Here is a 22,427-nt window from a genome sequence, read left to right on the forward strand (position 1 = left end):
GGATAATGCAGTTTGAGCTTTGTGGAGATGTTTGTATATTTCTGTTTGATTGTCAGCCATTGTTGGCTCCTTTCCTCTAGACTTCTGAGATGGATGCAGTGCATTTTCTTAGTTTTGCATCAGTCTTGTGTTCTCGTTTTTATTTCCGTAATAACCTCAAACAAAGTCAAGTCCAAGATTTACACAGATCCAGTCCAAGTCAGGACTCATTCATTGATGGGTTAAGACAAAGTCAATCATTTGAGAAGTCTAGACCACAACAAATCAAGACCAATATTTCGAGAAAGCAATAATAATATGCCTACATTATGAGACAGCAGCCAACTGACTAGTCTTTCGAGTTCTGAGTTGTTATTTCGTTTATTGTTTTGCATTGCGCTTGGAGCAATAATAATATGTTGAGGCGAGATATATATAGACATCTACTTAAGTCATGTGTAAAAAAAACAAGAAAGTCCACCGTTACTGACGCGAACGTTTATTGAATGGGACAAGCAGCCTAACACAAATACGACCTAAAATTGTAATCGTAAGAACCATGCTAACTGCCTGCTAAACCTATTGGCGCTGTGGTCAGAGCTTCTAACCTCACTTACTATATCAGAAATTGTAGGAAAAGCTTCCACTATATGTGCAAAAAAATAAATAAAAAATCACAAACACACATTTGGAAATTCACGCTTGGACAGAGTAATTCACCAAGGTTTTACGGATGAGAATTAAAACCGACAGATAAAAACCACAAGGACGAGAACGAAGGTTCCAAAGTCCACATTAATTCATCAAAAGCATTCCGTGTGTAGCCATTATGACGCACACCTACACATCAAACTCCAAAAAGAGTCCAGACCAAGCAAACGGGTCCCTTAGGCCACCTTAGCCAGTCCTTCACAACTCCACTTTAAAAGCCGGGCGGCCGTACAGTACACGGCGGTTGGCCTTGATTGATGCTCGGATAACCCGAGATCATAGACGCGCTCGGGGAAGGGCCGACCGGCCCTGCCGGTACCCGAGCCGCGCATACATCAGCCCTTCAGGATTAGCACGACACGTATCACGCGGTGAGGGTCCGACTGATGTGAGCGTCGGGGACGATGTCGGCCACTTAGCCGGGGCTTTCTACCTGCTAGTCAACAGTCAAAGTTGACACGAGTACGATTAGAGTGCAGGACGCAGGAGGAATTTTTCTTCCCCCTAACTTACTTTTTGATCCAGTATGAACATTTGACTTTAGGACACATGCAAATAGAGAAAAGCAGAAAAGGGAAGAACAACTACTTTCTATTCGCATTCTCTTTTTAGGAACTTGGGCTCACACACTCCTACAAATGATGATTGAGTGTGTGCATCCAAGCGTACGCCCCTTTAGCACTTTTTTGTATGAAAAGGCGGCGGTTCTTCCAACAGCAGCTCAAGGGCGCAGCCTGTCAACCAAAGAATAGAATGCAGGAGAGCTCAGTAAAGGGGGGAAAGTGCCTTTTTTTCCCCAAGACCTCTCATGGATGGTTATGGTTCTGCAAAATGGGCAATCTATAAAAATTGATACTCGTATATTTCAATCTTTGGGATCTATTCATTATAGTTTATTGGGTATTTTGACATTTGCCAGTCAGCAAGTACTTCTAAAGTAACCGAAGGCATTCTATTATATGTGGCAATATATTTAGTGGCATTAGGAAACAAAATGAATAATGTACATGGCTTTTTTGGGGGCTTATTTTGTTTAAACTGTGAGGCAGGCTGATTTCCAAAAGAGCATCCACAGAAAACTCGTTAGATAAGCCGGCACAATGCTTTATATTATTTAGTCCTGATATGGAAAATGGTTGTGGAAAGTGCATATTGCTTTGTTTTAACTCCTAAGTTTACTACTTCCTTTCTCTCTATCTTTGGTTCCTTTGTTCCAAAGATAATAGATGCATATTGTGTCATTTCAACTGAGACATATACGTGCAATGGCCACAGGGTATTTTGAAAGTTACCATCCATGTATAAAATGAGGGATTTCCATTATTTTGTGCTTGACTTTTTTGCGGTCATATTCTAACAAAGACAGTTGTCTACCTATTGTGTTGTCTCAACTAAGAGACGTAGATTAGTGACAACAACGGTGCGGTCAGAGGGAGACAAAATTGTTTTTTATTAAGCTGTAGTTTTATAACAACAGTTTTGTTATAATTGGGAATGTTGAGACAATAATTTTGTCTTTTGGGATTGTGATTCGAAGTGTGTGACAGCAATTGGAGAGTACACCTTAGGCTAGCCCTGTTCCCTAAACAAAAGCTGTTTCTATTTCCCGCATTTAGCTACAATACTTTTGTTATTTTTGGTAACATTTCGACCAAAGTTTTTCTCTTCAAACTGATATACAGGTTGTGTTTTTTTTTACTCAATAAGCAGCTGTAAAGCAGTTCTCATGTTTGCAAAAACAAAATCTATATCCATTATTTTCCCCTTATTATCGCAACATTATGATTTTTTTTAAAGAACATTAGGATGAATAATTTCATTTTACTTCTCAAGGTTGCCTGTTTAACCTTTTAGGTTATTTTTCAGCTGCAAAAAAAGCCTTTTTTTCCTTTCCTCGAATGTGAAACCTGAATATAAAAGAAGGTTTTAGTCTAAAACTGCACTATTAACCTCTCCTCAGTAAAAAAATCTTTCCGTAATATTTCCAAGTTATCATTTGTCCCACATAGTGACAAAGCCGTATTTGTCCAACATCACTTTGTTTCTGCAGACCTAAAAAAAAACGGCGACTCCAGTCGCATGACGTGCTCAAGTAGCACCCGCCGAGTGCTGCTAAGGTTAACACCGGCCCCCCCGCCGTACCCCCATTGACTGGCAGATGGGCCAAGCAGCTGATATCCCGTCCCGAATCTGTTTCATGTTCCTTGGGCGCCTTAAACAGGCGGGCAGCCCGTCTGATGGGCAACAGGACGGTTGAAGGAGGGAAGGTCCTTTGACACGGGTCGAGGGAAGGGTGGTGGGGTGGTTGTGTGTGGGGTGGGGGGTGGAATTCGAGATCCTCGGGGCTCCCATTGAGGAGACGTGAGGACAGATGGAGATGCCTAATGTGCCTCGCCATGTTTGCGCGGGATAATTGTGGTTCTCGCCGGGAAGGGAGCTTCAGAAGATGGAGATTAATAAGAAGCTAATGGCACACGTTTAAGCTGGAGATGCTTTTTCTTTAGCGTGACTTCCTGAAGGCGTTTTAACTTCAGAGATGCTGCGTCTGCTGCTGTATCTTTCTTTTCTTTCTTTCTTTTTTTAAATCACATCTAAAAAAGATGTCGTATTGAAAAAGTGAGGCTATCGGGTCCACTTGTATTGAAAGGAAGACAAATGATTTGTGGTTAAATGGTGGAATTACTGATTAAGAGGGCAAAACAAAAGAACTTTTTCTTTTTTTAAATTAGGTTTTTTTTCATTTATGAGTCAAGCATGCTGGAGTAAGGCTTTGTAATTTTGGTTTGATGACTCAATGATTTTGAGAATGACTTTTTAGAGGATTTATAATGAATGAATGCCAGGAAATTTGGACTACATATTTTTTTAAAAAGCAATGTGAAATTATTTTTAGCAAATATATTTACACCTAATGATAGTGTGTATTATTTTTATTTGACAGGTTCTTGTTGGTTGTATGTTAAAGAAAGAAAAATATATAATCTTCATAAATAAATAATTGTACTTCATATTTTATGATTGGTTTAATTTGTTTGTATTTGGGATAAAGGGAAGTCAGAATTTGGGGGTTATGAGACTTTCATATTTACTTGTTTCGTTTAAATAGTATATTTGATAATTGTTTTGATACAATTAAATACAAAGACTATATATATACATATATATTTGAATCAATGGTTCAAGTTTAAGGAGACATGAAATTAAATTCATTATAAAAAAAGTAATAAAAGCCTAATGATTGCTTCCGATTGAAGGGTTGTTTTTTAATTCAATTCAATTATAAAAATGAATATCAAAAGAAATATTAACATCTAAATTTGAGCATGCCGTCCCTCTTCAAATCAATCTCCATCTCAATCTGCGTTACTTTCTTACACTCTCTTGGTTTTCCCCTCCCGTTTTTTTTTTCTTCCTTAAATATTGCAGCCCCTTTAGATGTAGCGACCCTTTAAAGTGCCCGTGGGGGGTTCAGAGTCCTGGCTTTTGTCTCCCATTTCCTTCTGAAACGGCTTTTCTTTAACCCTGCGCCGCTCTTCACCGTTGTTGTCTCGGCTCTCTGCTCGCTGTGTGGCTTTCTTTTTTTCCTACTCCCAACAACCCCCCCACCCCTCCACCAAGCCCACCACCACCACCACCACCACCCACCTTCCATCTATCTATCTATCCATCCCTCCCTCCTCCAGCTCTCTCCCGTGTCAGCTAGAGGTCAATGCTACACTTTTTTTTCTCCTGCGTGCAACAAGGCAAGGAAACTTGGAGTGTGTATGTGTGTGATAGGGAGGAAGAGGGTCTTTTTTAGTCATTGCAACCTAAAAATAGACAACTTTATCTGTTTATTTTTAAAATACAGGTGAATGGGGTCAAGTGAAACTGGTTTGAAGACTATAAAAAAATTCATAGAAAGTATTTTAGAATAGTTACAAAAATTATTCGCTTATTTATTCCTTCCTTTTACAGAATTGTCGAAAATAATGTGTCAATTTCGAAGTTGGAAATGTTTTACTTCGGTAGTAAAAAAAGGCTCCACCCCAGCAATAAATAGCTGCCTTCCTTCTATGTGCATGTGTGTCCAAAAAAACGCTTTGTTTACGCTCTCCCTTTTGTAGCCGAGTGCCGCTTTTGAGTCGTGCTGCGAGACCGCAGGCGACGGAGTGGCCCAGTTGCAACTATGTCGCCTATTTTTTTTTGTCTGCCTCCATCCCTTCAATGACACTCCGGTTCTAAAAATGTATATATTTGAATATTAAATCCTCCAACAAATAGTCATTGCCAGGACTTGATGTTTGTTCTTGATATCCTTTTAACTTACTGTGAGTTTACACACCTGTTTAGTAGGCTTCAAAATTATTAAGCATAAGAATATGCTCTTAATAATAAATATGTAGGTATAAGGGATGTCCTTGATCACGCCATTTTGTTAGGATCAAATTTGGATAAAAAATGATTATGTATTTAGATTTGTCAGTATTAATTGGACTGCTATAGACAACAATGGACTTTCAATTGATTTTGACTCGGGCAGATCCTCAGAATCAGGTGAGTTACATGCAAAAATGTTTGTTCAGACCAGTAAGACCAGTAGTATTTCACAAAACTCAGTACAGGATGGGATTATTATATTTTTTTTCTCTATTGGTCCATAACATTGTTAATTTTGACCATCAACGTAGTAGAAAAATTAGGATAGGTAGCCTACAACTCAACCTGGACGATGACAAAGAAATGATCTAGTAATATTGAGGCTGCTGATTGTAAATACAGAATCAAAACAATAACAATGTGGTGGCAAATGGTGTTTAAAACAAAAAGGAAAATATCAGTTTAACCAGTGGGAACTGTGTTAGAACTGTATTTACAAAGAGCATATTTATTTAATATCTATTAAAATATTAGGGCCATTTCACTAATAATGAAAGTGCAAATCTTACATAATGCTCCTTCAAATATGGCAAGTTAAATAAGAAAAGTGTGTGTCACTTACTACTATATTGATTCTATCTTTATGGTCTTTTACTGTATTGATTCTATCTATTTTGTCTTTTATTGCATTGATTCTATCTATATTGTCTTTTACTGTATTGATTCTATCTATTTTTTTTGTTTAATTTTGGGATAATTTTGGATTATCAAACTGACCTGAGGACGTTATTGCTAACTGATAAACAGTATGTTTGAATGAAAACCAAATAATGTTTTAATTTACTAAAGCTATTGTATTCTTCAAGTTTTGTGCCACCTGCCTGCCATTAATTCAAAACCCTTCCAATCTATCTGGTGACTTTTTCCCCTCTGCACACTCTTTCTGTTTATTCTCTGTTCCACATTACGGTTTTTCAAATTCCAAGGAGCATACTTTTCATTCGCCTGTTTAAAAAAAAAACAAAAAAAAAGAACACTCCTTGAGGTATAGCATAATAAATGACTCTTTTTGTATGCCGCCTGAATACAGCACTGTGCGTTCAGACAGAATACGGCGTCATTTGATAATTGTTAGATTAATGGCGCCCAGAGCGAGGACGTAAATATTTCACAGCTTGAATTTTTGCGCCTAAAATAAAAAGGGAGGCCTCGAAAAAAAAAATGTTTTGAAGAGGGAGGGGCGGTGAGTGTGTTTTTCTTCAAATTTAGTTAACTCTATTTCCTGAATGTATATGCTTCAGCTCTTTAAAAAAAAAAAAAAATCCGGCCGCGGGTGTGCTGTTTATCGACGGATGAAAGGCGTCGCTGTAATTATTTCCCCCCGCCCCTCCTCCTAATCGGACCTTGTCAGCAAGGCGTCTTATCGAGGAGAGGAAAATGACACCGATGCTATCGAGGAGCCCCGGAGTCCGAGCCGGCGGCGCGTGGGCCCCCGCCAATCACGGGCCCGAGCCTTAGCCCCCGCCATATCTAGCGCCGCCACAAACGGCGGGCGGATGTTTTTTTTTCTCTTTTTTTTCATGTGGACTTCAAAAAAACAAGTCGCCAGTCATTAAAATTGCAGTGGCGTCGTTGCTTTTTCGGTGGCGGGGATCAGCCTGAGCGAAAATGGAATGTGGGACGAGGAGACTGGCTAAATGTGTTAATTCCGTCCTCACATGTTTACGGCTTAATTTTAATCTGTTTGAGGAGGAAGGGGTAGGAAGAATGGTGGTGGGGTGCTGGGGGGGGGGGGGGGGGGGTTGGGGGAAAAGGGGGCGCAAAGGGGGCAACGAGAAAGCTTCGCATTGCAATAAATCGCCATTATCTTTGACACCCTAGGACTCAGCTGTTCCACAAGGGATTTAGGGGCAGGAAAAAACTTGTTTACGCTTCAACTGCACTGGCTGAGGTGCCGCTGGACAAAAGGCCTTGGGTACACAAAGGCTCGCTAGCATACGGACCCCTAAATGGGACGAGAAGAGCTGAACCAACAGACTCAAGTTTGGGTAAAAATCCCTAGTGGCATTAGATCTTTTCATGTTTGCAAACAGTAGCAGCCCGGAAGGGGCATTAAAAGTAACTATTGCTAATAAGAAACATTGCATTTGCTAATAAAAAACAAAATAAAGCAAAGGACGGATGGATAAATGGTGTAAATGTTATGAATTGCAGAAAATCATTATGATAGTATAAGAAGGCTACCACAAACAATTACTAATTGTTTTTTTGGGGATTTACAATGAATTGCCTTTAAATTAATCCGGAGTTCAAATTGTAGCTGACAAAGTGCAGTAGAATTGAAAACTGTGCATTAAAAACTGTCACTTGTATTGTTTATTGTTTTATTGAAGCAGATGATGACAATTATCTTATTGTGATTCATCAAAAATGATCTGTTTGCAAGCACTACAGAAATTAAAGATGATTGATTACTTTTGAGGGGTTTATAGAAGAGGACTTAGGCGTCTTTTTACTGGACAATATCACTAAGTGATTAAGCAATTATTAAAAACGTTGACAATAGATTAGTTATGTCGGCTAGTCAATAAAAAGGCAAACAGTCTTGTAGGATGGGCACTGGCAAGTCATTTTCTTAGAAATGTGTAAAGAAAAATGGTTTGATGATCAAAATTACTATAAGAGACTACACTACTATTACTATACTATATTTTTTGGACATTAACATTATTTTTTGCCACCTTATTTGAACCCTGCAGCAGATAACCAAGTATGGGTCATATTTTGCAGGCTAAAGATAAACAAGTCTTTTACAAAACATAAAAAATCCAAAAATCAGTATTTGGGTCAAAATGAGAGAAATAAAAGTGTAGTTGTCTTATGAAATAATCTATTAAGTACCTACAGATATGGCATACCCTTTTAAATCTCCTAAATTTTCTGCCATTGGCACCTGGAAGGGTTGGCAGCGATTTGCTGCCATCCCTTCAAGTCCAAATACATTATACGTCATCAGTGATTGAAACATACTCATTCACCACTAGCTTTTCCAGTTCAAATGATTTGGACGTCTATGGTTTCGGTGTGAGGCCGACTAATCGGACCCCGTCGCCGCACGTTATCAAAGCGATTTAAAACACGGCGATGTGGCCTTTAATAGCATCGTCACATCATCACAGCATCCTCACGCGAGCTCGCTTAGTTTCGCCTGCAATGCTGCCGCTACTTTGTTGCTCGCTTCAATGATTTATGACCAAAAAAAAAAAAATCGGGATAGAGAAGAAGAAGAGAAGGGAAAGAACCCCCCCCCCCCCCCTCCACTCACAACCCGATTGTGATTGTGAGTCGCTGGCACCTTTGATTGACAAGCTCTAATCAGCTTATCTGCCATCCTAATAAAGTTGATGGCCCGCGGTGCTGCTCTCTACCTGGCACGCCATGAACTTTAGGGGTGGGGGGCACCCCAGAGGGCCCACAGCCCCGAACCGCTGAGTTTATCGAAACGGGAGTGAAATCAATCCCTAATGAGCTGTGTTCAGTTTGATTCCAGTCCCTGACCACTTTCATATGCAAGTCTTTTGTCTCCCCACTTCACTATCTGGATAGATTACAGGCCTATTCCAAAACAATTCTTTTAGCTATGACAGAGTACTACAAAAAAATACATTATGACAGTTAAAAAAAGGAAATAAAATAAAAATGTATAATAATCAAGAGGGTGAAAGTCTAATTGCTTTGTTTTAATGAAAAGACATCTGCTATTCTATTGTAAATAGGAAAAGTCCAATAAGGATGTTTAAATTTGATGTTATTTCAATTCTATGTATTATTCTAATATTTTTTCAATATCTTCATATTTAGTTGGTGGCTTTTTAACCATTTTTTTCCTGACAATTTCAGTAAGGCCTCCTTGTTGATAAGAATGGTTTAGTGATAAATAAATAGCACCGCGTGTCCAAAGAGTGCTCGCAATCCCTTTGAGGGCTCTCAATGCTTTTGACAAGCCTTTGTTTTCTTTAAATACACTCGAGACGCTGAGAATAGTTTCGGGGGGGATGAGCGAACAAACGCTAAAATGATATGATGATACATTGTGAAGAATTGTCTTTTGCTTAGAACAAATGTAGCCCTTTCCTCCCTATAAATCTGACCCAAAAAGCATCCTGGCTTTCTGTTGGCGGTCATTACGAGAGATGTCGGGAGGAAAAAAATACCAAGGAGTATTTCAACACTGTTTCTTTGTTCTTTTAAATGTTTTTAAAAAAAAGTCTTTTGTTTAAGGTTTCTCTCTGCGGTCAAATGCATTTCTGCAAAGGCATGCAGTGTCATTGCACAACTTTGAGCTTTGAATACAATACCATAACCACGTCTAGGCATTATGGGAAGCCAATTTAAGTACCACAATCACAAGCTTTTGTTTTGTTCATTTTAAGTAAAAAAAATGATATATTCAATGCTGAAAAAAGGTTCTGTTGAAAAGAGTAAAGGCACTTGTTGATTTAGCTTAAAAAATATCCAATATAATCTACCCATCAGCATATTAGAACAATTCAACAAAAAGGAGAGTAGCAAATATTGGAACAATTGAAATTATGGAAGTTGCATGTTCTAAACAACAGTATTTTCAAACCTCCACTTATAGGACAACAAATTCAGTCCTCACTTTCCTATAAAGAAAACCAACTAGTCATGTTGCCTTTCCTAAAATAGAGCCAAGCTGGCAGTTAAAGGAGAAAAAGTTCTAAAAAAGGACAAAACAATGTAATGGTTTTGTAAAAACAAGACTAAAGTTTAAAGTTACGCAAACAAAACACCTCAAAGTTGCCCTTTCCAAATAAAACAAACTACTATTCCAAAAACTATTATCACCTAAACTATCATAAATATTTGACAACACTGTTTATGGAGAAACACACAGTTTAATTCTCGATTCTATTCGAAGTGCATGTATTCCCGCCGCATCCCTTGTTCTTTGTTGCCGATGCATTGCGCGTTTGACCCGAGCAGGCGTCGCCATTTCAGGTTGTGCAGCTGAGCGGAGGGCTGATATCGACAGCAGAGTAAAGCGAGGGGTCACGGATTAAACGCGAGGGGCCGAAGCATTGACTCCCCCTTGCCCTTGCGACCAAACAACCGACTGGCACACCCCGTCGTTGGGGCAAGCGGGACCGTGGCGATATTTTTGTCAGATGAGTCGGTTGTCAGTGACAGAGGCTCAAAGGAAACGAAGGTGGGCTCTAAAGGTGCGGACTGACCCATGTCATTCAAAATGTCTTATAGGAAATGGTACAGTGTTATTTTAATGAATGATTTAGTTTGGAATTTGAGTTTTTCATGACACTGGCTGTCAATAAGTTGACTTTTTTGGTGTTGTATTGCATATATAGATGACACATTTAGCTTATCATGTGTATCTCTGTAGTAAAAAATCGTATTTGTTAAATTAAAAAAGAAAAACACTTTTTTTAATGGGTTTTAGTGCCTTATGACTGACTGGCGACCAGTGTCGGGATAGTTAGCTGGGATAGACTCCAGCAATTCTCTATAAAATTCAAGATTTCCAGATTGCGGCCTGCCTTGTGTTGTCATTAATACACAACCAATCAAAAATAAAGTTAAGTTATGTATGGCGTTTTCCAAGTTAGGAGACATTTCTAAATCAATTTGAATGCTGCCAATCAGCTCCAAATAAATTTAAAAAGCACATATCGTTAAAAAAAAATCAAGCAACAAAGGTATTGGATGTTGGTGGAACTAAAGGTCAGTACTTTGTGCTTCTATCTCCTTGTGTGGCGATTTAAACTCATCTATCGCTGTCATTGGCACTTTAATGTGATTATTCACCTATAGATTTTACCCCCAACATTGAGCCAATCGGATAAAAACATGTTTTATAAAAAAAAAAAAGAACATCTCAGCACTCCGCTTGTTGGGGCTTTCGCAGAATTCACAGCACAGGCAACGACGGTGGTTTACGTGCATTTTTAAGAAGTCCTCAGTTCGTATTTATGAATCTCGGAATACATTCACTAGCGAAGAAGGAAACATGAAAAGTCTGTGGTCCTTCCATGACTTAAATTATTAAATGTGTCAATGTTGAATGCGTGCCATTTATAGTGTAAATTGACAAACTTTCTGAAAAACTACAACGGGAAGCCATGGAACGACACTTGAAGAAGTCGGCTTTGATACATCTCGAAGGAATACGCTTCGGCGAGGAAGTGAGACGAAAAAAAAAGGAAAAAAAAGAACCATACACCAACCAACTGGTTAAATCTATTTCAGAAATGAAGAATTATACTCCGATGAAAATAACAATCTCATTAATAACATTATTCTACAGATACCTTTTTTTTTTAGAATTTCTTACATCTGAATTAAGAAGTATATTTTTGAAAGGGCCCTTGAAAGAAAGGTAAAATAAAAACAACCGCTCTCAAATAAACACAATAGCAACGCACGCGCTTGCACTCATCGAAAAAAAAAAAGGCGCACCCACTGTGGCGTAGCTTATGCATGAATTTTCCTCTTTTGGATATGTCGCTCGTTTTCTCTCTCCCAGTCTACCTCACCTTTGATGTGCACCCGAAAATGTCATCAGGCGTCAAGGAACCTGTTTTTTTTTTCTATATACTTCTCCGCCAAACACCACCCCCCCCCCTCCACCCTCCTCACAAACACACATTTCCACCCACCTCCCATATGAGCGAGCCAATTTGCTGTCGCTCACTCATCCCTTCCAACACAAAAAAAACCCCAATCAAGAATGCGTACCTGTTTCCACCGCTATCTGGTAGCCGGCCTCTAGTCGTCGTGATGACCTTTCCAGCCTCTCTGTGTTGTCCAACAGATGCGCTCTCTACAACAACAACAACAAAAAAAGGAGGATGCGTGAGGAAAAAACATAAACGTTGATTGCAAAAGCACTGGGACGCATTTCAAAAGAAAAAGGCCGCCAAACCTTAAACGCGGAAACTGAGTGTGTCTGTGGGGACGATGCAAAACAGCCATGAGGTTGCCAATAACCTTCATGGATGACAATGTGTTTAGATGCTGATGGAATAACAAACGCATGCATGTCGGGGATGACAGTGACGACAATGTGAAGGGGCCGCACTTGGCTACCAAAAGTAATTTGGAGAATTTCCTTAGTAGGGGTCATTGAAAATGCCAATATCGTTATCTCTCGCAGTATTGATGCAGTTGGGAATGAGTATCAATTTCCTTACATTAGCAGTCACCTTACAAAATCAATAACACTAGCTTTTTTCCCCCACTGCCTTCACTAGGACAGACTCAAAGAATTCCAAGTACACCAGAATCTGTTTACACAAACATGGTCGCTTTTGATGGCCTTTTTCATGTGTTATGCATTCCACATTCAGAAACAAATGAAACGAGTTGATGCCCAACACGTAAGCGAAGGGGACATGGGGGGGTGACGTAAAATCTGGAGATTGGGTTTAGCTGTCAAAACACGTATCAACTAATCACTCAGAAGAAATGGGAAAAAACACGCAAGGAGGGGGCGGTGGCGGCTTGGAAATGAGTCGAGATACTTTTCAAAGTTTGACAATAAGAGGAAAGGGATGGAGGGAAGTCGGCTTCCATCGCCTTGACAGATGTCATTTAAAATTGCGGAGTGGCTTTTTAGTAGCTAAAAGACAGGGCAGGAGATGGATGGATAATGTAGATGTGGTGGCTTGTTTTTAGGGGGTGAGGTCAAATCAAAATATATCCAATCGTGTCATATTAAGTGACAAATGCAACAAGGCACATTTTTACTCACATAGGGTGCACTTAAACTTTTTTTGATCTACTAAATTCAAGATTCTGGAGATCTCTTTGTATGAGTACATTGCTTGCTGACACGCTATATCTATATAGTGAAAAGGCTTCTTATAGCATGACGATATTAGCAGTCAATGATGACATTTTTGTCTGCTACCAGTGACCAAGACGGATTATAGCCGAGATGGGTAAAACAAGTGTTTTTCACAAAAACGTACTTTAAAAAAGTTGTTATACGGCTAAGAAAAGAAAAATGCTCAAAGAATGGGAAAGATGTATAGGTTGACAGGTATAAGATATATAGTAACAAAACATAAACATGTTTTCAATCGTATTTCACCATTTAGTGATATCAGCATTTGTTGAGACGTCTTAGTCAAGTATCAAAATCTGTATTGGTTACCAAAAATGATTTCAAAATAACGTATGAGGATCTTGATTTATGTGCTTACGCAGAGAAGAATTTACTTAGTAACTCCAAGATGTCTCTGTATTCGAACAACCATTTTCCCTTGACTTCACTCAGAAGTCATTTCAAATGCTGAAGATGCTTTTATCTGTTGCTAAAAGTGAGGGCAGGGCAAAAGATGTGTGTGTGGGGGGGAGCAAACGGCAGGAAGTGACTTGTTTTTTGGCTTGGAAGTAGGAGGCGATGGAGGGTGACTCGCACAACTTTGGCGGATGGAGACAACCCCGCATTGGGGCTATATAATGAGCCCCCGCGGAAGAGGCGAGATGGCGACGTATTGACGCGCGACATTGAAGCCAACACACCTCGACCGTGGCTGCAGTGCGTGTACGGGCACACATTGACAGAGTAGCGTACTCCCTAGGCTTCTTCAAAGAAGCCCAAGTGATTAGTATGTTATCATTACCATTGGAAACGTGATTTTTCTATTCCCTCTTGGCAAAAGGTGACACGTCTCGGGGAGAGACGGCCGGCAGACTCGCTTGCGATGGGAAGCCACTTCAAAGCATTCTCCCCCTGAATCGTTCTCGCTTCTCTTCCTTCATTTGGAGGGGGGTTTAGGGAAGGAGGTTGTGCGCTAGAGGTAGCAGAGTACTGTGTGTGTGTGTGTGTGTGTGTGATCATTAAGAATAATGCGCCCCAAGTTAGACGGCGAAAGAACCCCAGGCGAAAGGGTGACTGAGGGTTCAGTCGCTAAGAATGTAATAATGATACGTTGTGACGCTGATAATAGTGACACTAGGCTGCAGGAGGAAGGGAAAAAAATGGTTAAAAATAAATAAGTACTTCTCTAAAGGCTTGACAATAAGTAGTCTGTGCTACTCTATGATTCAGAATGTTTGGCAGTTATTAATGGAATGATAACTATGCAAAATGTTTGCATTAAATGATTGTAATGATACAACAGGTGGGGAATATTTTGATGTCAATATGTAGGATGTGTTTTTCGTAGTTTTAATCATTATGTTAGGGATATAAATGACTAATATTACAATGGTCTGATATAGTACAGTGGTTCCTCTACATATGAAATAATGGCCTCAATGGGAAAACTGGGTCTTCGGATACGAAATAAATTTACGTTAAAAAAGCAGGCTATGTAATCAGAGTATTCACAAGTCGGGATTTTGCTCAGTTTGATGCTAAAGTATGCCTTATGTATTTTAGGAAAATGATAAAAAGTTGTCAAAGGGAATTGTCGTTAGATCAATATTTCACCAAGTGTGCAAAAGGATGTTGCAGTAGCATTTGAAATACCCCAAAATATTTTTAATAAACTGCATTTACAAGATTACGATGTTGATTGATGTTTTCTGTGTCGATTACTTTGTTCAGATTTTTAGATAATAGTCAATATATCGATCCAAATTGATAATATTAATATTAATATTTTGTTAACATTCTTGTTACAGTGTTGAGACAATCAATAAAAATGGTAATATTCAATAACGATACTGTAAATGGATGAATTGTGAGAATTGTGATGTAACTCATAGCTTTCTCCTTTCTGGCTAATAATATAAGAAGGCCCAAACTGAAAGCTGTATTTCAGCCATACAAAAACAATCTTTGATTTCAAATCTTGAGGACAGAAAAAAAACCTCTCAAAGACGCCACACAGAGCATTTAAATACATTATAGGATAAATATTGAGTAAATATGAGTGCAACCGCCTTTCTGTCTTTACATCGTCTTTTCATCTGACACCTACAATTTCTTCTGAGGAGGCAGGAAAATTGTGTTGTTATTTTTTTTTTTTTTGGCGCATAAAGCGTTCCTCAGTTGTAAGTTATTAACAGAGAGCCCCAGAACAATTCAACTGGAGCTCAAAAGATTTCCCTCCTCTTCTTTTTTTCGCTTTCCTGCCCTTTTTTTTCCTCCCAATATCAAACACGCGCGGTTTCTATCACCATTTTCCAAAGTTCAGATGATTTTCTTATTATTTCAATAAGGGGCGGTAGAGGAGGGTTTTTTTTTTTTTGAGTCAAAGTGAATAATGATGACAGCTGTGATTCAGGCTGACTGTGTGATCTTCCGCGCCGTTTGTTTGGGACTTGTAAGACGAGGAATTACAAGTGTCAAACAGCTGTGAATATGGCTGCTAAATATTTAAACATGTTTTGCAGCTGAAAAGAGAGGGGTGAAGAAGAAGAAAAAAAAAGTATAGTTTTTTTTCCTTCTTTAAAGCTAGGCTTAAGTGCATATAAGCTGTGCCAGGCTTTGAAGACTGGCGGCGGAAAAATGCGAAAAGGGGGCACCCAAATCGAGGCCGATTACGCCGACGGAGACGTTGGAAAAAAGGAGTCGACAGGTGAGGTAAATGCGAGGTGTCTCCTGACCTCGAAGCGAGTAGGAAATTAAGAAAAGTGTGGGAGGAAGACAGACAAACTCCAATAGTAAAAAAAACAAAAAAAATGAGCATCTGGGCCTGTTTGGGTTGCCACTGATGAATTATGAATGGCTTTGAAAAGGAGCACAACTCGAGAGATGGTGAAAGGATAGAAAGCAAATGCAACATTTAAGGTGCTACAATACAACAATGGCGGATGAAAAGTCATGCCTCGCAGGACTTGAACTGGGTTAGCCCAAATAAATGAAAAGTAAATATGTATTGTATTGCACAATTTGCTTGCATTGTGTCATAGTCTGCAATGATGGAGGTCAATGCCAAATACCAAATATCATAATTACCAAGTAATGCATTAGCTCTTTAATTCTACAGTTGGATGGGCCAAAATACAATATGGCAAAGTATTATAATCTCAAATAAATCTCATGAAATGCGCTCATGAAATGCAGAGGCATGTTTGGATTTGAAAGTCTTTAAAAATGTATTACAGTAAATGTTTTACTTCCATATAACTGCATTTGGCAATGTATAGCTTTAAACATACCAAAAAAATGGTAATTCTAGTGGTGTTTTCTGGTTGTTTATCAGCATTATACATGTTTCTATACAATAATGGCACAATGAAACACAATTTAGGATACCAATCTTAAAGGGAAAGTCTCTGGGGTGAGAGTTTGTTCGTAATTACAAAAAGTAATGTGATTTTCAAAACTAAACAAACACCTAATTTTAGGAACTAAAATGGGAAAAAAGTCATTTCATTGACCAAGTTGTGGACTAATTAATTGTCGTACTTTCCCAACTCTCCACTTTCTTACATTTAAGAGAAAGGAAGTCTTATTGTGAATTAATTATCTTTAATTTGGCCTTGAAGAGCTTCAATCAGACCAAAGTGTGTCCAAATGAGCCAAATTTAATTTTCACAGACTAAGAGGGCAAATGAAAATTTCAATTTCAAGCAAAGGGTTAATGACAGAAAAAAAAATCGATTTAAATTTTCAGAGAAGCACTTACCTCCTCACGTAACTTTATCAACTGCATCACGAGAGCCAAGGCAAAAAGATGGAGAGATTGGAAGAGAGAAAGTGAAAAAGAAAAATGAGAAGAAGCATTTCCAGGAAGCGGAAGCCATCATGCATTGGCGCACAGAAATTAACCTTGACGATTTTTCTGTTTTGTACACCGAGCGCTCAGAAATAAGCAGACAAACGTGCTAAACGCAGTCGAGCGCTGACTTTTTTGGGAGGGTTGAACAAACAAAGATCAAGTCATTGCACTGTCACATTAAACAACAGCAAGGAAGTGGATCGCTCGCTTGGCAGGATCAGCTAACATTACCCAGAAAGTCACTGAAAATCATGTTGCCAGAGAAAAGGAAGTACTATACTATGCGCTTAGATTATGTTGAAAAAGTGTCATAACATGAACTTTACTGTTTCTCAGCTGTCATTTCTGTAAATTCTCCACAATGGGGTTTTGCCTACGTAGTCAAATTTCATGGCACAGGAGTCTTAGTCATAAATGTATTTAATAAAAGATGTGCTGAAGTGGTTCAAAAATGAATTTCATGGGGGGAAAAAGTGAAGCAGTGCTGCATTAAACAGATTTTCTCCATCTAAACAAAAATTTATAGAACTGTTGCTGCTCAAATTGTTCAATTGGAGTCAAATGGCTGGAAAATAGCTGTCTGTAATCAGATGTTATTAAAACAATGTACAAAATTCTAATTATTTTTGCTCAAAAGTGCCCTAATTCCACAAGTTGGCCATAAATGAATTAATAGGGTAAATTAGAAACACAATATGGAATATTTAGGCTAAAAAACGGATTACGTACTTGAAAATAGGTTAAAAAAACAACAACAACTAAAGCATCCATGTTATTTGGACAGCTCAATACTTGTTACGCACTATTGCAGTTAAACCCAAGATCAAGCACACATAAAACCTGAAGAGAAGATAAAAACATTCTAAATGGCATCATTTTAAAGGAAGTAGAGGGTTTCTAGAGTGGAAGTCAAGTGCTCCTTCTTTGGTGCTCCAGGTAAAGAGCGGGCAACAGCTTTTTAAACTAACTGAAGAGGTCAGAGACAAGTGATAAATTGTATATTCCAAATTCACAATGTCTCATAGATTTTCTAGCAACAGAATGTTCACAATGTGCCTCAATGCCAACGTGAAGCTCCCATTGGTGCATTTGGGACTCAGTTCTCTCACTAGTGTTTTCCATATTTTACCTCACAGGTTAGTGGAGAGCCATATAGATCTATGGAAAGAGCCACATATAGCTCTCGAGCCGTACAATCCCTACCCCTGAACTACACCAACCTTCAAGTTTTTGGAATGCGGGAAGAAACCGGAGGACCCAGAGAAAACCCATGCAAGCACAGGAGCAAAATGCCTTCCCCAACTTCCCAAAGACCCACCTGGGATTGAACCCTCGATCTTAGAACTGTGGCGCACTAACCACTCCTCCAAACAAGTATAAATATGCATCTTATTAAAGGCTGGCTAACAAGATGCTACTTAAATCCGCACAGCAAGGTTGGCTTATTTAAAAGGGCAAAGTTTAAAACGACACTAAAGAGTGTTACGATGTGGTGGGGGAGCTTATTGGAGAGTAGCAGATCCTCCGATTGCTCAATGGCCTTCCAAACAAAACTTCTTGGCTGGTTTGTGCCGCCTGACTGATTGCCAATCCTCACGGGGAGGACTCCCACAAAAGCCTGGTTGAGTGAGATGTGTGCTTTTTATTTTTTAAGCTTGATTTTTCTTGGCCTACGGCGTCTTTAGCGTAAGCCAACGCCATCGTTCGCATTGTGGAATGGCGTGAATGTCGTAATTATGCCGTTTTTGAGGTGCCAACTAGTCGGGCCTCGGCCAGCATTCAAAATTGCACTGCTGCAATTTTTCTGTTATGATAATCAGCGAATTTTTTTTTTCAAACAAAAGATTTCTTTTTTTTTTCCCTTTCCCCCACCACCACCACCACCGCCATCTTCTACCCCAACGTAGAATTCGACACAAGTGGTAATGGGCTCCTTTGTAGCTCGGGAAAAATCTGGCTGGTGCCGGCTGAAACTGGCGCAATCTCTCGTGGCCGAGCCTTCTGCTGCGACTGAAATCGAAACTATTCGGTGAGGCATTTATGTGTGCGTGTGTGTGGGAGAAAGAAAAAAAAAAGCCGAAGAGGAGGGGGAAAAAAAAAATGTGCCTAGCATGTGATAGTGCCAATTCCGTCTCTGCCGGCGTAGAGATAACGAAGAAACGTCCGAGTCTATTAAATCGTCCTTTAGCCATTATCGCAACTTACAACGGTGGCCTATTTACTTAAGCTGGAAATCCTTTTGCCTTGTAACCGGCATATTTGTGAGCGGTAATGATCGGATGAGGCGAAAGGGGCTACGCCATTCCCGTCCTGACCCTGGTTTTACACATTGGCAGCAATTAAAATGACCCCACTTTGCCCCTGACTTCTTGTCTTCTCTCTCTGCTGTCACTCTTATCTTTTTTTTTTTGGGATGAAGAAAATTTGAAAAAAATAAATAGCCAAGTTGTGAGTAGTCAGGAATTATTGGAAAAATATTTTTAAACGCAAAATGGTTGTAGTACAACTGTATACTTTGTCATAGATCAATACAGAAAATAAAGTACTGTTTATTTGTAAAAGTTATTTGTCATTGATTTTTTTCCAGGAAAAATGTGTCATTCCATGAATAAAAATTATAACTAAACTTTAATAGTTTTTTTGTTTTGATATTAAAATAAACAACATGAACATGTGAATTTGTATTTTTAATTTTTGTTAAGCCTGAGCAATGTAGTCTTTTTTTAAATTATGTATCTATTTATTTTTAAATAATAAAAACTGACCTTTATTAAAAATAATTTTCATTGTTAATTTGTGAGCTTTTATTCTAAACAAGTAATTGTTTATAAACAAAAAATGCAAATACAAGCAAAGTATATATTTTATATACTATGGACAAATTATTCTATTAAGAATATCATTATAGATGCCATTTCTAATTCAATGTGGTAAGTTAAAGATGCCTTTTTATCCTTCTTCTTTACACTAATATAAACTGTAAAAATAATGAAAGTTACAAATGATAACTACACATTTTGGAGTATTTTAACCTTTTAAATACAAATATTTCCAATTGAGGAAAAATCCGAGCAAGAGATAATTATGCATTCATCTCTTAATTTTTTGCAGAACTGTGCATATAAAGCTATTATTAGAAGCAAGATGAATAAGATTCCAAACGAGACGACGTGCTATTTCTTTTTTGTCTCTTCTCTCCTTGATCGGCGGCCGTCAGTGTCTCAACTTGACATCGGTGACAGCGAATCTCCTTTCGACTTAAGCACGTCATTTTTGTGTCTTACTAATTTGCCAGGAAAATATGCATATCAATTATGTGTCTCGGTACGGCACATATGTTTGGAAGATGGTAGTTCATCATTGAAATGGTAATAAGACATTAAAAGAAGAAAAAAAATCAACATATTTTACTTTTTACTTCTAAATATATTCCCATTTATTTTGGGCTCATGTGCTTCTGAATTTGGATTTGTCATAGTCTAATAATTAGAACGATGATCCATATTTTAAGATGTGTGTGTGTGTTTAGGGTAGGTTTTTATCTTTTAAAAATGACTGCAAAACAACACTTTAAAAAGAGACCGATTCTATACTTTAAAGGCCACAAACCAAATTACAGTGAATGAATAATTTACAACTGTAAGAAAAATACTGTGGTTTATATGAAGGTTTTCTCAAAAGACATGATTTAGATTACTTTAAAGAAGAAGAAAAAAGGCAAATTCCTGTTTTGTGTAGAGGAAATGTTTTGGTGCATGTTTCACCTTTGAATAATCAGTCAAAAGATGCGTATATGTTTGTAACTTTAGATTCATGCTTTGCTTTTAAGTACGTTTGCAGTATTTTTAAACTCGTATTTTTGAATACACTTAGAAATATATTTTAGATGCAAAGCAAAGAATCCAAAAAACAAATAAAGAGGCCTTTTACCATTTTTGTATCAGTTTTGTGTGTACCAAAATGCATCCTAAATATTTCAAATGTATTAATAGTATTACAGTAACCCGATTTTGCACTAAAAATGATTAAAATAAATGAAAATCATTGACATTCTCTGCTAAAAAAGTAAAATTGAAGAAACGACTAAACATTTTTTAGGTAAATATGACAACTATGACGACAAAATCCAAATTAATTTTCCATTGTTTGATTCGCAGATGTCTGTAGAAACAGATTTCATCATTTTGTGCGAGAGGGTCCCTTACGGGCGACACCCAGCTGCGGGGCGACTGCGTTTTGGTATTGAAAAAACGCTTTGCATTGTGTATACGGGGCGTGCATGTGTGGGTGCTCGCAATCTGGTCGATCCCATGCCCCACGTCGAACCCAGCTTTGCATTAAACAGTGTTGCTTCCGCATGACTTGGTGACAATACCCTACCGTCCTCAGATCTGGCGACAGACCCCCCCCCCAGGGGCCCAAGTCGGCCTCCCACACCGGTGGCCAAGTCGGGCCGGGGGTGATTAGTGCCTCACCTGGTTCTCTGAGGAGCCGACGTCATCCCCCAGGAGCTCGTTGCGCACCTCGTCACTGTAGGCGATACGTGACCTTTTCTGCCGAGAAGAAGGGGGTGGGTGGAGAGGGAGGGAGGGGTGGCAAAATGGAAAGACAAGTGGAGAAATAGGAGTTAGTTTTGAAATGTTTAAAAGAAGAAAAGGGTAACATAAGAAGCATTGCTTAGACACGAGGGCCCCCTAATGGAAATGGGTGACGTATAGAATATACATATATAAATATATATAATTTAAAAAAACACATTTGGACTTGTTGTGGCTGCCATTAATGGCGGTTGATGTGCATCTAGCTTTAATGGTTTGGACAACTCTATGAGTTAAGAGTTTGTAGAAAATCTGGGAATTTACAGTGGACTAGTCTTAGATTTAACAAAAAAAGGACCATAAAATGGGGAAAAAATAATAATCAGGCATGACAAATAAATCCTTTATAGGACAGTATAATTGTAGTTATTGGCTGACATTGACATTGGTGTGCATCCAAGTGAGAGTTTTAGTTAATTTAAAAGTTTTAAATGTTTTATATTCTTAAAAAAAAAAACAATGGTCAAATAATGGAAACAAGTCATAATTATTTATCATATGTATGACAATGTCCTCAAATAAATAGTGTTTTTCTTGTGTGTGATGAGTATATTTCCTACATATATGTTTTTTTATATACTAAATGGGACAAACTGTTGTTTGGCACTGAAAATATAAACATAGCAGTAGAAGTGAAAGGAACAGATGTGTAAATTAAAAGAAAAATACAATTTCAATTTAAAAAAACAATAACAAGAGGACTGCAATTTTTAGTTTTTTGTTGAAAATTACTAGTGTGATACATAAACATGGGGATGTCATCTATAATGACATGGGGAGTGTAAGTGTAAATATTACATGCTATAAAAAATGTGTGACACTGTCTTATAACATGGGAAAAAAAGGTTAGATAAAAACATACTATGGTGCCAAAGTGGTCCATGTTGTGGAGGGGAGGGGGATTGTTGGATCGGGGAGGTTGATCTAGTGTACAGGGTAAACTTATGCCACAGGGGTGGTGCCAACATGAATAAAATCCTATCTTGTAAGCATGTCGAGTCAGTGGGACAGGGGGCTGTGTTATAAGGAAGTAGCACTTGTCAGCACTAAATCTTTTCTTGGG

General features: G+C 38.5%; 1 protein-coding gene across 4 annotated transcripts in view; it reads right to left on the reverse strand.

Moving 5' to 3' along the window:
* Positions 1-22,427, reverse strand: part of vti1a (vesicle transport through interaction with t-SNAREs 1A) — an 86,376-nt gene that overhangs the window by 48,791 nt on the left and 15,158 nt on the right. For 2 of the 4 annotated variants that reach the window (XM_077738687.1, XM_077738685.1), the window contains exons 4-6: positions 21,242-21,319; positions 16,674-16,694; positions 11,824-11,908 (exon numbers count right to left, since the gene is read on the reverse strand). In XM_077738687.1, the coding sequence (XP_077594813.1) occupies positions 11,824-11,908; positions 16,674-16,694; positions 21,242-21,319 (184 nt within the window). The remainder of the gene's footprint in view (positions 1-11,823; positions 11,909-16,673; positions 16,695-21,241; positions 21,320-22,427) is intronic. The other 2 variants (XM_077738686.1, XM_077738688.1) reach the window with 1 other exon arrangement.

Source organism: Stigmatopora nigra, chromosome 18 (assembly GCF_051989575.1).
Source record: "Stigmatopora nigra isolate UIUO_SnigA chromosome 18, RoL_Snig_1.1, whole genome shotgun sequence".
Taxonomy (NCBI): Eukaryota; Metazoa; Chordata; class Actinopteri; order Syngnathiformes; family Syngnathidae; genus Stigmatopora; species Stigmatopora nigra.